The sequence below is a fragment of the Aythya ferina genome (assembly GCF_964211825.1).
Source record: "Aythya ferina genome assembly, chromosome: 17".
Classification (NCBI taxonomy): Eukaryota; Metazoa; Chordata; class Aves; order Anseriformes; family Anatidae; genus Aythya; species Aythya ferina.
Genome location: NC_140316.1, coordinates 12,573,875 through 12,587,644, shown reverse-complemented (window position 1 = coordinate 12,587,644; position 13,770 = coordinate 12,573,875). Strand labels below are relative to the sequence as shown.

General features: G+C 43.1%; 2 protein-coding genes across 3 annotated transcripts; both read left to right on the top strand.

The window, feature by feature from the left end:
- Positions 1-747: 747 nt before the first annotated feature.
- Positions 748-6,723, top strand: TMED2 (transmembrane p24 trafficking protein 2). 2 transcript variants are annotated; one of them, XM_084539385.1, is made up of 5 exons: positions 748-989; positions 1,886-2,078; positions 2,498-2,518; positions 4,224-4,331; positions 5,210-6,723. In XM_084539385.1, exons 1-5 carry the CDS (start codon positions 810-812, stop codon positions 5,332-5,334), a joined length of 627 nt encoding a protein of 208 aa, XP_084395511.1. In that variant the 5' UTR covers positions 748-809; the 3' UTR covers positions 5,335-6,723. The 2 variants fall into 2 exon arrangements, with proteins under 2 accessions (XP_084395511.1, XP_084395512.1); XM_084539386.1 differs by lacking the exon at positions 2,498-2,518.
- Positions 6,724-7,018: 295 nt separating this feature from the next.
- Positions 7,019-13,718, top strand: DDX55 (DEAD-box helicase 55). The gene is made up of 14 exons (XM_084539380.1): positions 7,019-7,197; positions 7,424-7,474; positions 7,563-7,649; positions 7,922-8,013; positions 8,127-8,189; positions 8,899-9,048; positions 9,528-9,717; positions 9,979-10,061; positions 10,387-10,518; positions 10,641-10,733; positions 11,285-11,399; positions 12,182-12,350; positions 12,695-12,996; positions 13,480-13,718. The coding sequence occupies exons 1-14, from the start codon at positions 7,090-7,092 to the stop codon at positions 13,645-13,647; spliced, it is 1,803 nt and encodes a 600-aa protein (XP_084395506.1). The 5' UTR covers positions 7,019-7,089; the 3' UTR covers positions 13,648-13,718.
- The last annotated feature ends 52 nt before the right edge of the window (positions 13,719-13,770 follow it).

The window sequence follows — 13,770 nt, the reverse complement described above, 5'->3', positions numbered from 1 at the left end:
CTGCCCAAAGTCCCAGGGAGAGCAGGAGGAGGATGAATAATGGCACAGTCATCCTTTCCTGGCCAGCGCTGCTTACGAAACCATGAAACGTGGTAGCAGCGTGAGCAGCACATTTGGAGAGGGCTCTGCAGAACCTCGGGGGATCAGACGTGATGGGGAGTGAGGATTTTGTCTGAGTTAGCGATGAGAACGCGTTCATAACACCAGCACTCAGTATCTGATTTCCTGTTATGTACAAATGCATGTAGGGGAAAAAAAAGTAATAATTTAGAGAATGTGCTAGTGACAAACTACTTTGAGGCAGATGACCTGGGGGGCTCACTGAAACGTGTCAATGTTTCACACGGAAGCCGGTTTGTGCTTAGTGTGTAAACGCTACGGGGCTGCTCGCAGCCTCCCGTGCTGACGGGAGCTCTCGGTGCTTCCCCGGGGCCGCCTCAGCGCCTCAGGCCCCGCGCTCCCGCCCGGTTGCCAGGCAACGCCCCCCTCCCTCAGCCAACGCCGCTCCTCCGCTCTCCGATAGGCCCACCTTCCCCGCCGCGCGCTGATTGGCTCTCCCCTGTGCCTCTCCGCGCCCCTCTCCGTTCTCATTGGTCAATCCGCGCACAATCCCCGCCCCCTCCCCATCCCGCTCTCCCCACCCCACCCTCCCCTCCCTTTGTCCCTCCCCGGCCGCCGTCTCCCCGGCCCGTACGTGGCAGCGGCGCGGCGCTGACCAATGAGCGTCGGCCCCGTGCCCCCGGAAGCGGCGTGGCTCGCGACCGGAAGCGCCGTCCCCTCTTCCTGCCGCCCCGCCGCTGGGCTCCGCCATGTCGGCGCTGCGGGCGGTGCTGGCGCTGCTGGCCGCGCTGGGCGCCCCGGCCGCCGCCTACTTCGTCAGCATCGACGCGCACGCCGAGGAGTGCTTCCTGGAGCGGGTGCCGTCCGGCACCAAGATGGGGCTCATCTTCGAGGTGGCGGAGGGCGGCTTCCTCGACATCGACGTGGAGGTGAGGCCCGGGCCTGCCCGCGCGGGGGGCGCGCTGAGGCGAGGAACCGGGACTGGGGGGGGTTGGGGGTGCTCCGCGTGGTGCTGGGCGGCGGGGGGGCTGCCCGCGGCCTGGCTGCGTGGCTGCTCGGTGGGTGGTTGCCCCCTGCAAAGCGTTAAAATCCGTAGGGGAGCAGTAAACGGGAATTGCTCTCCTCCCGGTGGAGGGCACCTCGCTGCTGGCCTGTGGTAACGCTAACGTGAGGGAGCTGCTGCTGAAATGGAGCGGAGCTCTTTACGCTTGCCCGATGGCCCGAAGCAGGAAATAGTCAGGAAGCCGCGAAACCCCGCTTGGTTATCGCCGGTGGAACCTCGGCAGCTGGGCCTGGCGGCCTGCTGGGGTGGGAGACATCAGGCCACGGCGAGCCCGAGCGTTCGCTGCTCTGGCCCTGTCAGAGAAGGCAGTTGCAGCACTACAGGGTGTTATAGCCAAAGCCGTGTTGACATACTGCAGGATGCCCTTTTTTCCTTTTTGTTTCCTTACAAACACCGGAGATAAGGTTTCTCTGCAGTTGTTAATTTGGCTAACAGCCAGCCTTGTGGCCGGCGTTGCAGCCAGCTCACATCTCCCTTGTTGAATGCCTCTTATCTTGAGGACAGATGGCCAGTAATCGCAGCCAGAGGGCGAGGCTTCTACGTGGCTTGCCTTACTGAGAGTTTTAGAGATTCCTGTGCAGAAAAATGCAGCGTTACTTTGGGTTGTGGGAAGGAAAACGAAAGAATGCCAAAGCAGTCAGAGCATGGGTGCTGTTGTGAATCTGACTAGATAGCTTCAGGATGTGCATGCGATCTGTCATGATGCATTTTAAAGCGCTGTATGTTAAATAAAATGTATGATATCTTGTTTTCCCTGTTCAGATTACAGGGCCTGATAATAAAGGGATTTATAAAGGCGATCGAGAGTCCAGTGGAAAATACACATTTGCTGCCCACATGGATGGAACTTACAAGTTTTGCTTTAGTAACAGAATGTCCACTATGACTCCCAAGATAGTGATGTTCACAATTGATATCGGGGAAGCTCCAAAAGGGCAAGATATGGAGACAGAAGGTGAGGAAGACTCCTGGAAAGAAATTAGCTCCAGCTTGCGAGCTTTTCCGTACATGCATGACTTGTGAACTTGCCTGGCATTCTCAGAATTCCCGATTCTTCAGGCGGTCTAGGTAGCTGTTCTCTTGCACAGCTAGAACGGATATGGATGTTTTTAGACCTCGTGACCCAACTTAATGCAGAATCACCAGGGAATCTCTTGGCCATCTGCAGAAACTAATGCTCTCATCCTTTAGTCTTTTCATCAGCCTCATTCTCTGATTTCTAGTTTGCTCAGCAGTACGTAGATTACTACACGCGTTAGTTGAGCTCTTTGATAAATGTGCTAATAAAAAAAAAAGCTCTTAGCCACGTAAGTTACTGTTTTATCTGCAGCCTTTTGTCCTGTACTTGTGTTCATCTCTTACACTTTTCTCTAGGTGGTGGAGATACCTGGGATGGTATGTGTCCTGATTTTTGAAAGCTCATTAGCATCTTGTCTTTTGCAAATGTTTATTCACTAACAGCTAACGTTTGCTTTTTCTCTGTAATGTTTGTTTGTAGCATGAGAATGTCTTTTTAATAAACTACATAAAAGGTCTGATTCTGAGCAATGCTGAGCACCTGCAAGCTTCCATCGAGGCGTTTATGTACTTAGCAGCTCTTGGGATCGGGTCCTTCAACGGGCCGAGACAGGTGGTCTTCAGGTGGTTATTTATGGCTAATGCAAGACCTGATTAGGAGGATTTTAAGGGAGAATTGAACTAAAACAGTGAACATCCAGGAATTAGATATTTTAGATGCTGTTTACTTTCACTGAAACAAGTGTTGGATAATCAAGGGCTTTTGGAAGCAACAAATTCCATCTCCATTATGAATTAGCAGTAACTTTACAAGAAAACTTCAAATTTGTCATTTGCTGTAAAATAAATGTTTGGGTAACAAGTTCTAAAGTTTTCTTTAGAAATTGCTAACTAAAGCTAGAAGGAAAAGAAGCCTTTTTTGTTATTTTAGCAAGTAAATAACTGTGTGCCTTGAGTGCTTGATAGCTTTTGAACAAATTTAACACATTCCTAACTTGAACTTTTTATAAGTCTTTTTATTGAATCTGAATAGACTCTAAATATGCATCATAAAGAATATTAATGCAGCTTTAACTTTTAAGGCAAACACTTTCCCTTGAGTGTGCTTTTAGTGGATTTAAACAATCCCTGCAGCTGTGGTTTCTTCTCTTACTAATAACTGCACGCATTGCAGTGACCAGTTGGCCATGAAAATAAGGGATTTACAATATTAGCAAAGTGAGTGTGGTTTAGACATCTATTTAGGTTTTAATTATAGCTCGTATGAGTGTTACTCTGTCTGTGGGATGACTGCTTGAACTTCTCTTGGTGCTAGAAAACTTTGAAAATCCCTTGCATCATTCATAATTTTTCTAAGTGAGCAGTTCTTTGAGCATGAAGGTGTTTAAAGGACTCTGTGATTGGCAGGGCACTAAACCTCCAATCTCTGATCCATCCATGTGCTGAATTATCTCAAGCTAATTTCCTGTCATTATTAGTTTATTTTCCTACTCTTCTGCTTTCATGGCATACCAGAACCTGCCCTGTTCCAGGCCCCTTTGGCAATGTTTCTGCTGAATGCCGTGCTTCAGCTAAACAGGAAGATCACAAGATGTGCCACTGCTTCAGAAAGTCATCTCATTTTGCCAGCATCATGATCTTAAGCTAATTCCTCAGTTGTTCTATTTTTGCAAGCTTAACAACTAGAAAAGGCTGTATTGTGAAGATAACTTGCTTGGAATATGTTGAAAGGTATTTGCGAAATAGCTAATGGTATGGTGCTGATCTCATGTGGTCTTACACTCTGTTTTTCTGGAGAAGTATGTCCAGATGGGATACAAGTGGGCTGCACTGCCTGTCCTGGGTGTCCTCTGCCACCCAGAGAAAGGTGCTTTCTCGCTTGTTAAATACCATGGAGATGTGTTAGGAAATGTGGCGGTGCGATAACAAAACCTTATGGTGCTGTAAGGCTGGGAAGTGCAGTTGTACGGATTGCATTTCTCAGAACTTCCTCTGTGACAGGAAGCTAATTACAACTGTTCGTATGTTCTAACAAACTGGTTTTGGAGTCAATAACAGACTTTCTTCTGAAATTATTCTGCAGCTCATCAGAACAAGCTAGAAGAGATGATTAACGAGTTAGCAGTGGCCATGACAGCCGTAAAGCATGAACAGGAGTACATGGAAGTTCGTGAGAGAATACATAGAGCAAGTACGTGTCTTTGAATTAACTGCCTTCTCCCCTCTCAAATGCATTTGAAATCATCTTTTTTTTTTAGGTTAAAGTCCATAGCAGCTTTTTCATGTTACTAAAAAATTTAGAACAAGTCCTGGAAGTTCTGTCAGTATGGTAAAGAACGTGATTGACACTTGCTATCTTCTTTAATTTGGCTTGTCTCTCATGTAATGAAGATCATTATGCAAAATAATCTTTGCTTAATTGGTGTAAATTTTGTAATTCTTTGAATGTCTTACTCATGAAGATAGCAGTAACGGTGTGGTTCCTAGCACTGGACTAGGACTATGGTTCCTAGCGCCTGTCAGAAATAAAGGGCGAATGTTTTTAATGTGAAAATACAGCACTACGTTACAGCCCTGGCCTGTCAACGTTTTGAACCTGTGATTACTTCCAGTTTTGTGACTATTTTTTCTTTTGTTACTAATGGTCTGACTTAAAGTGCTGAATTTTTAGACCCAGAGATAACGAATCTTTAGAGATCTGAAATTCCCCACTTGACTTTGAGACCTTAAAATGTGGCTGTTGCTTGAAGCAGCAGGTGACATCTGGTTGGCAGTTACACATCCGTCGGCCTCTTTGAAGGTGGGCAGAATACAGAAAGATGTTTCAGTTTGTGTCCAAAGGTGAGGTTAACATCTGCTTGCACAGCACAGCTTGAGATATTCAGAAAAATAAGCCCCTGAGCTCATTCCTAAGGCTGCAGAGTCTCAGAGCACTTGTACTGACATGATACAAATATCAGTGATGTAACTCTAAGGTTTATGTGCAATTTTTCAGTTCCTGTGACTAAATAAAGTACTTTTAAGTTTGTTTTAAACTGTTGCTTTTTTTTTTTTTTTTTCTCCTAACAGTTAATGACAACACAAACAGCAGAGTGGTCCTCTGGTCATTCTTTGAAGCTCTTGTACTAGTTGCCATGACACTGGGACAAATCTACTATCTGAAGAGGTTTTTTGAAGTCCGAAGAGTTGTTTAAGAGTACTGTTCCTGGTCCTGGATTTCAGTTCACTATCTACCAAACATCCTGGTCACAAAAAAAGAGTCATTTAGTTTCTAAACCCTCTTTACTGAACTGTAAAACTTATTTGCTTACGTTCCTTCCTAGTTAAAAATGAATTGTTTTTATATATCTTCTGTAGCAAAAGCTATGCTGAAATCTCATCACTTGATTGGCATATTTTTTTCACTTCAATCTGCCTAGTCTGTATGCTAAGCGAGGTCCAAGCAAGCTGCAAATGCTGTAACTCAACTGTAGTAACAAGCAATGTCGGTGTCTTTTCTAACTTTCTGTTTTCATAAGTACTTGCAGTTCTGTCTAGGGAAAACGGTACAAGGCCCTAATGTGACTTGCATTTTTCACGTCTTTAGCCCTGCAGTAGGTGTTATGAAAGAATCTCTTCTTCACATATAGAAACTGCCAAGGAGGAGCGATTGGAACCTTATTCTGAGGAACTTTATTCTGGTAATGAATGGAAGACAGATGACAACTTCCACTCTAGTATGTATACCTGGTTAAAATTGAAAAGGAAGTCTTTAGTAACAGTCCCAAGTACTCCAACTTATTTCTGAAGCTTTTTAATTAAGTGGTCAATTATCAAAATACATTCTCTCCTCTACCGAGTGTTCACCATATGGTTTTTAGTCTCTCACCGGTTTCCTATTGAAGCCAATCGTGCAGTGTCTTGGCAAACAATAGTTGGCCCTTTGGTTTTTGCAGCTCCAAAGCTCAGCCTGTTGGTGCTATTGCAGAATGCAGTAGTGTTCAGGAAATCTGGATTCCAGATGCCAAAGGGTTAATGATTCTGGGGGTTTATTGCGATGCTATGCAGCCCTTGTATTTAAGTTAAGTGGCAGCCTCTGCCATTATCTGGTCATAATTAGCATAATGCTAAATACTGGTGTGTTTTCTTTTTCAGGCACATGTAGATTTGTTTTTGTATAAAGTTACTTTCCTTGGTATCTGATGATCGGTTTAAAATTAAAGCAGCGTCTGGTGTGGGTGCTGAGCCAGGATTATGTTGTGACTGATGTACATTAGTTGTAATCATTTTTGGGGTGGGGTGGGACCTTTTCCAGGGGGGAGCCTCTACAAGTTACACACAACAGTTTTGTACAATTAATTTAAAATTTGTTACAGGTTTTCATGTTCCAGGTAAAGATTTTTCAACCTCGGGCAAACACTTGCAGCAGTTCTTCAGCAAGGTGGCTGTTACACCTTATTGCAACTGTTGTGTGCCAATATTTTTGTGTAAAACACGCAAAATTGAATTCTAAGATGTACATTTAAAATTGCTTGTGAATCTACATATGACCCAGGTTCGATAAAATAAACAAATTCTTTAAAAAAAGAAAAAGAAACAAGAAAGCTTGTCTCTTTCTTCTTTGAGCCTACGAGGGGCTGCTTGGCACTTGGAATTTTTTTTTTGTGAAATATTTCTTTGGGTGTTGGGAAGTTGTTAGGCTGCTGCCCTTGTGTTGAAGGAATGAAAGGTAATTGTACACTGGCATTCGTGGCACTGGGCTCTGGCACTGCAGGGCTTTCAGCAGCGCCTGAAGGGGCGATTTCCCTTAAAAACGGGATTTTTTTTGTGGTACCTGGGGCTGCCGCGGGGCGTCGCGCAGGGCCGGAACCAAAGCTCCGCGGGGCGAGTTTCCGGGGGGGGCCCCGCCGCGGCCGGACGCTGTGAGGGGGAAGGGAAGGGCCGGGCCCTGGCGGCGGGACCGGGCCGGGATGGAGGCGGTGACGGAGGGGCGCTGGGAGGCGCTGCCCGTTGCGCTCAGCCCCGGCGTCCTGCGGGCGCTGCGGGGCCTCGGCTTCACCGGCATGACCCCGGTGCAGGTCAGGGGGGAGCCCCCGGCCCCGGGGAGGGGGGGAAGGAAGGGGAGCTCCGGGCCTTGTGAGCGTTGTGCGGGCGCTCGGGCGCAGCCCTGAGGCCTCCCCTCAGCTGTCCCCTCGCTCGGGTGGCTTCTGGAGAGCTCTGGTGGCTCCTGGGGGGTATTTGGGCTCGTTGATACTTACTTCCAGCAGCGCAAGTTGAACTGTTCCTGTGGTGTTTCTCTTCCAGTCCGCCACCATTCCGCTCTTCATGAGTAACAAAGACGTCGCTGCGGAAGCGGTGAGTGTTGTGAACCGCGGGAGCCTCCTGTTTTTCTCGGTTTGTCTCTGGTGCTGAGGAAGGGCTGATTCCGTTTCCCATTTCACAGGTAACAGGCAGCGGCAAAACCTTAGCCTTCGTAATTCCCATCCTAGAAATTCTTCTCAGACGGGAGCAAAAATTGAAAAAAATGCAGGTAAGATTAAGATGTTCACTTCTGAATGGTTTACTGTGTTCTTATGATCCCTCAGTAAGATTGGGGACCTCAGTGAAAGCACCAGTCAGTCAAACTGAATACACGTCAAGTGACTGTGTGCTCAGCTCAGGTATACCAGGAACAACAAACTGTAAAAATTGAAAACAAATATTGGGGTGCTTTCTTTGCACTTACCTTACAATGGACAATTTTCCTGCAGTCTTTCTCCTGTTCTGTTACTTTACATAAATTCCTTTTGTCTTCTGGTGCAGGTTGGAGCTATAATTATTACACCGACAAGAGAATTAGCTATTCAAATTTATGAGGTTTTGTCACACTTCACAGAACACTTCCCCATGTTTAGGTGGGTGAACTTCAGGCTTTTCATGACCTCTGTTCCCTTTCCTTTGGACTTCTGTCATTTGTAAACTAGCAAAATTGAAAGGTGACCTAAATCTTTCTGTTCTCTTGTTTTAGTCAGATTCTTTTAATAGGCGGTAGGAATCCCATGGAAGATGTTGAAAAATTTAAAGAACATGGGTAAGTTGATTGGCCGTAATTTTTATCAGTGCCTTGCAACTGTGATTTTCTCCTTGTCATTAAAACGTTCAAATTATGAATTTGGTCTTGCTGGTGGTAAAATTTGGTGGTACTGCATAAAAATATTGTGTGTATGGTGAAGAAATTGTGGATTTGTGAGTGAGGTACAACATCCTGTGATGGTAATGAGATGACAGGAAAAGATCGTATATGAAATTGGTACTATTTATGTGCTGTGCTGGTAAAGCCCAGAGTACAACCTGGTGAATTGAAGAACTGTCTTCACTGACAGGTTTTCAGTTCCTTCCTTCATGTAAACATTGTACTAGCAGTAGACTGGCGAGATTGGTTCTGTGTTGAATAATTTTCTGGAACTATTTTTTGCTGATACTGGTGGGGAACCTTTGGAGCAATTATATTTGCTGCTGGCTTTTGCATGGAGGTACCAAATATTTCTTCTAGCTAATGGTTGTTTTCCATAGTTGATGTTCTAAACTTTTATTGCTGCAAATAGTGTGCTTTCTCCTGAGGGCTTTTTCTCCCCTCAACGTACTTCCTGAGAGGTCCTGAAATAGGAGTACAGTGGGAAATAGCACAGGAATTGTTTTATTGAAGAGTGCAGATGTGTGCCGTGGTAATTGTTAGCAGATCCTCCAAAGCCCTTGCCTTGTGAGGTTATAAAATTGCTGTATGTCGTTAACCCAAACAGTGGGAACATCATTGTAGCTACGCCAGGCCGCTTGGAGGATCTGTTCAGAAGAAAAGCAGATGGGCTGGATCTCGCAAGCTGTGTGAAGTCTCTTGATGTGTTGGTGTTAGATGAAGCAGACAGACTTCTCGATATGGGCTTTGAGTCAAGGTATTTAAATACTAAACTCCAGTTATACTTCTGAAGTTTTAAATGAGTTCCTGTGTGATTGGTGTGAATGAGCCTGGCCTACAACAGCCTCTAAACTGAGATTTGTTTTGTTTTGGTCTTTTACCTCTCTTGGCTCTGCAGGCTACATAAAGCAGTTGCTAGAAGGGGAAGAGGACTGAGAAAAGGTGATTCCTTGATGAGTACAGAATTTAAGATTTCTTTTTTGGTGATATATATTAGCACATACTCATCTAAGGGCTGGTATTTACACACTGCAATGACTTAAAACACTGTAACAAATAAGCTGTGACGTTCTTTGCCTTTTTCTCAAAAAATTATGATGGTTAACTGAATAGAAGATGCTGTATAGTTGGCACTCAATAATAACAGCTATTTTTTTTAATAAACTCACGGTTCCAGTGATTAAACTTCTGAGGAAGATCTTGGGACATTTATGTTTTACATGTGCTTACTTGCAGTTTAAATGCCATTCTGGACTTTTTACCCAAGCAGAGACGGACAGGTCTGTTCTCAGCAACTCAGACTCAAGAGGTGGAGAACCTGGTGAGAGCAGGTCTCCGGAATCCTGTTCGCATCTCGGTGAAAGAGAAGGGAGTGGCAGCAAGCAACACACAGAAAACTCCAACGCGCCTGGAGAACTACTACATGGTGAGGACTCTGTGCCTTGTGGTATTTTGTTGCTCCCTCTCCCTTTTCCCTGGTTCCATCAACAGGTTTTTAAATCTTGGCCAGTTCATGGCCACATTAACAGGAGAATCAGAAGTCTCAAAGACACAAAGCTCTTGCAAGTCCTCTGAAGATCAGTAACCAAAATGGGGGGAAAAAAAACCAATAAATTAACAACTGGCAGGTCAACTTGTATCGAGTCCATTTCCTTATGTATTTTTTTTTTTCCTTTGCATTGTGTAGATATGCAAAGCAGACGAAAAGTTCAATCAGTTGGTGCACTTTCTTCGACAGCACAAACAGGAAAAACATCTAGTCTTTTTCAGGTAATTCCATTTAGCTTTCACCATGAAAACAGAGTGGTGTTTTATTACTTGAATTTCAAAACTCTGCCCTGTGTTGACAAGGACACAACTACTTTAAAAGTGTTTCATTTTAATAGCAGTCTTACAGAATATGCTAATTTTATACATATTTTTAAAGTAAAATGTATATATGTTATATATGGTGATTAAAAAAAATGTACCTCTTTTAAATAAAAATAGGCAAAAGTGGCTGTTTTTGAAAGGGCTCAGACTGCTCTAGCTTGACTGCCTAAATCAGATGAAAAATGCAGCATAATCTTTTGCATTTCTGTTGTCATCACAACAGCACATGTGCCTGTGTGGAATACTATGGGAAGGCTTTGGAGTCCTTAATTAAACAAGCCAAAATAATGTGCATTCATGGGAAGATGAAACACAAACGTAACAAGATTTTTACCGAGTTTCGGAAGCTCCCAGGGTAAGACCATACAAATAGGCTAAGCCAGCCAAAAGTAGTAGTACAGGATATGAAATTGTCTCTGAAAATATGCTTCTCTCAAATGACAGTTTAATGAAAAAAATACTTTTTCTTCTTCCTAGAGGCATCTTAGTTTGCACTGATGTGATGGCCCGGGGCATAGACATTCCAGAGGTACACTGGGTTTTGCAGTATGACCCACCTAGCAGTGCAAGGTACAACTTCAGATCTTAAGAACCTTTGCTTGTGCTCATGTTATCCTACTGTTAGATACAAATTGAGAACGCAGAGCTGTGGAAAATGCATTTACTTGTTGCCTGAAAGTTGGTCTGAGTTTGTGCAAAATAATGCATGAACAAGGGAGGATGGAACATTGCACTTTAACTTGACATCAGTTACAATAAAAATGGTGTGTCGTGCAGAAGTCAAACAGGTTGTCACCACTTGCACTTGTATGAAGAGGCTTTCTGTTCTAAGGGTTAGTATGAGAATACCAAAGAAGTAATGAGGTGAAACTCCAGGGTGAATGAGAGCAGAGAGCGGGTACAGAGCTCTTCTAGGAATGGTACATTGGAAGCTCATTTGAAAGGAGCTTTTCCATGTGTTTTGACTTCTATTGCCATAATTCTCCTGTTGCTAAAGTTATTAGGTTAGTTCAAAAATAACCAGCACTCTAGGTTTTCCATTCCGTCAGATTTGCCCTTTTGCTCACTAACACTTCTGAATCTGACTGAGCATCTCTTAAATGAGCTCTGTTTTGTTTCAGTGCCTTTGTGCACCGGTGTGGTCGAACAGCACGGATTGGCAATGTCGGCAGTGCTCTTGTATTTTTGCTTCCCATGGAAGAATCCTATGTTAACTTTCTCTCAATCAATCAAAAGGTTAGTAGACTTTTATTCTGTTAGGCAAGGGGACAGGCAAGCTCACCAGAACCTTACTGACAGTGATGTTGAAATCCAGATTCATAGGACTTAAGGTCATATGCATAGATAATGTTCTAGCAGAGTTACATAATTAAAAAACAAAAAACAAAACAAAACAAAAAAAAACGAGCGGCTTATTAATCACCAAATTCAGCTGTTAGAATGTGATTGCTACCTGTGTGTTTTTTTTTTTTTTTTTTTTTTTTTTACTGAATCTTTGATAGGAACACGTGATGCATAGATTAAGGAAAGGTTTTGATTTTCTAACGGTATGTAGGTTCAGCATTTCCATAAGGCAGCAAGGGCTTACACTGCTTCTGCCTCAGATCTTACCACAACCACTTAGTATGCTATACCCTCGGAGCTGCTGAAAAATGGCCAGAACAAATTTGTTCTTAACTTGGAATATTTTAACTTGAATTATTTCCTGGTCCTGCATTTATGGGATTAATTGTTTGAGTTCTCTAGAGGCCTGCTAATGGGAACATAGCTTGATAAGGCATGAGATAAAGGTGTTGCCTTCTCTTGAGCTGTACTGTGTGAGCTCTTGTGCTGGGCTAGGATGATTGTTTGTGGGACTAAACAATGAACTGGAGTTTTTAAATGACACAGTAAAAGATGGAGAACTGGGCTCAAAGCTTAGTGAAGATTAACTGGGAAGAAGCGTGTGTTTGAAGTTTCTTTCACAGCACGTTTTAAATCGTTCAGCTGAACTTTTTGTTTCTTTTTTTGGTTTTCAGTGTCCCATGCAGGAAATGAAACCACAGAAAGATGTGTTGGATCTTCTTCCAAAACTGAAGTCTATGGCCCTAGCTGACAGGGCTGTGTTTGAGAAAGGGATGAAAGCATTTGTGTCTTACATCCAGGCTTATGCCAAACACGAGTGTAATCTGATCTTCCGGATAAAAGGTAATTCACAGCAGGACTGGTATCTTTTACTGTTCTTCAGAAGACAGTGTTTGATTTGGCAAAAAAAACACAACATAGTAGTGTTATTCAGGAGCTACAACTACCCATTCCTGTTCTCAAAGTTACTTTCTGCAATGTCAGATTCTGACAAAACTCCTATTTTCTCAAGCAAATCAGACAAAAGATTTAATTAGCAAGTTTGACTGAAACAGACATAAGCACAAGTAAGCATGACTTAGCATTGTTACTAGTATAAAGTATAGAATGAAAGATAACTTAAAGAGTCATAAAAAAAAATAACTTTTTATCCAGTGGGATAATCTTTATAATCTTTATTTTAACAGATCTGGATTTTGCTACTCTTGCGAAAGGTTTTGCCTTGTTAAAAATGCCGAAGATGCCTGAACTAAGAGGAAAATGTTTTCCAGACTTTACTCCAGTCACTGTTAATACAGACTCCATTCCATTTAAGGATAAAAATAGAGAAAAACAGAGACAAAAGCAACTAGAGCAACTAGAAAAACAAAGAAAGGAAAGACAGGAAAGTGGAGGAAAAAAGAAATTAATAAAGAACAAATCCTGGTCAAAGCAGAAAGCCAAAAAGGAGAAGAAAAAGAAAGCAACAGCTAAAAGGAAACATGAAGAGGTAAACTGTGCCCATTCTCTTAAGAAACATGTCATTGTTATAACATCGATGCATACTTTGAAAAGGCAGAGAGCAAAGGGATTTTAGTCTGACATAAGTGAGATCCACTGCAGAATTACAGACTGAAAATTAACTTTCTAGGCCCTTGACAGGTAAAGTATAAAAAGCATAGAAGAAGCTTTGTAGAGCAAAACACAAAAACAACTTACTAATGGTAGTGAATAATGCTGCCAGCATAGGCTGCATGGGTTTTCCTTCCACAAGCTCCAGCAGCACTTAATTGGACAGTACTTCGTTGTTGTTATTGCTTTTTAAATTCTCAGTAGGTGTAACAGAGTTAGTTTCCTAGGTAGAACCTGAGTATTATTTCCTGCTTGGACACTCCTGGCAAAGTGTGGGTTGTAAAATTCTGGTGTGTTCAGATGTATAGAATGAACATGGTTTGGTGTTGAATTTAATTTTCTGTTTTTCAACTGCCAACAGGGCTCTGATGTTGACGATGAGGACATGGAAGAGTTGCTGAATGACACAAGACTCTTGAAAAGATTAAAAAAGGGGAAAATTAGTGAAGAAGAGTTTGAGAAGAGACTAACAGGCACCCAAAGCAAACTGAAAGCAGAAACTATTGCTGACTTAGAGTCTGAATGTTGACAGTTATTCTAACCAGACTTTTATGTTGATATTGCCTATTTCAATAAAACAAAATATTTATAACAAAATAATGATGCAGAGAGCAGAACTGATCTAATTTCTTCATAAAGGGACCTAACAGGT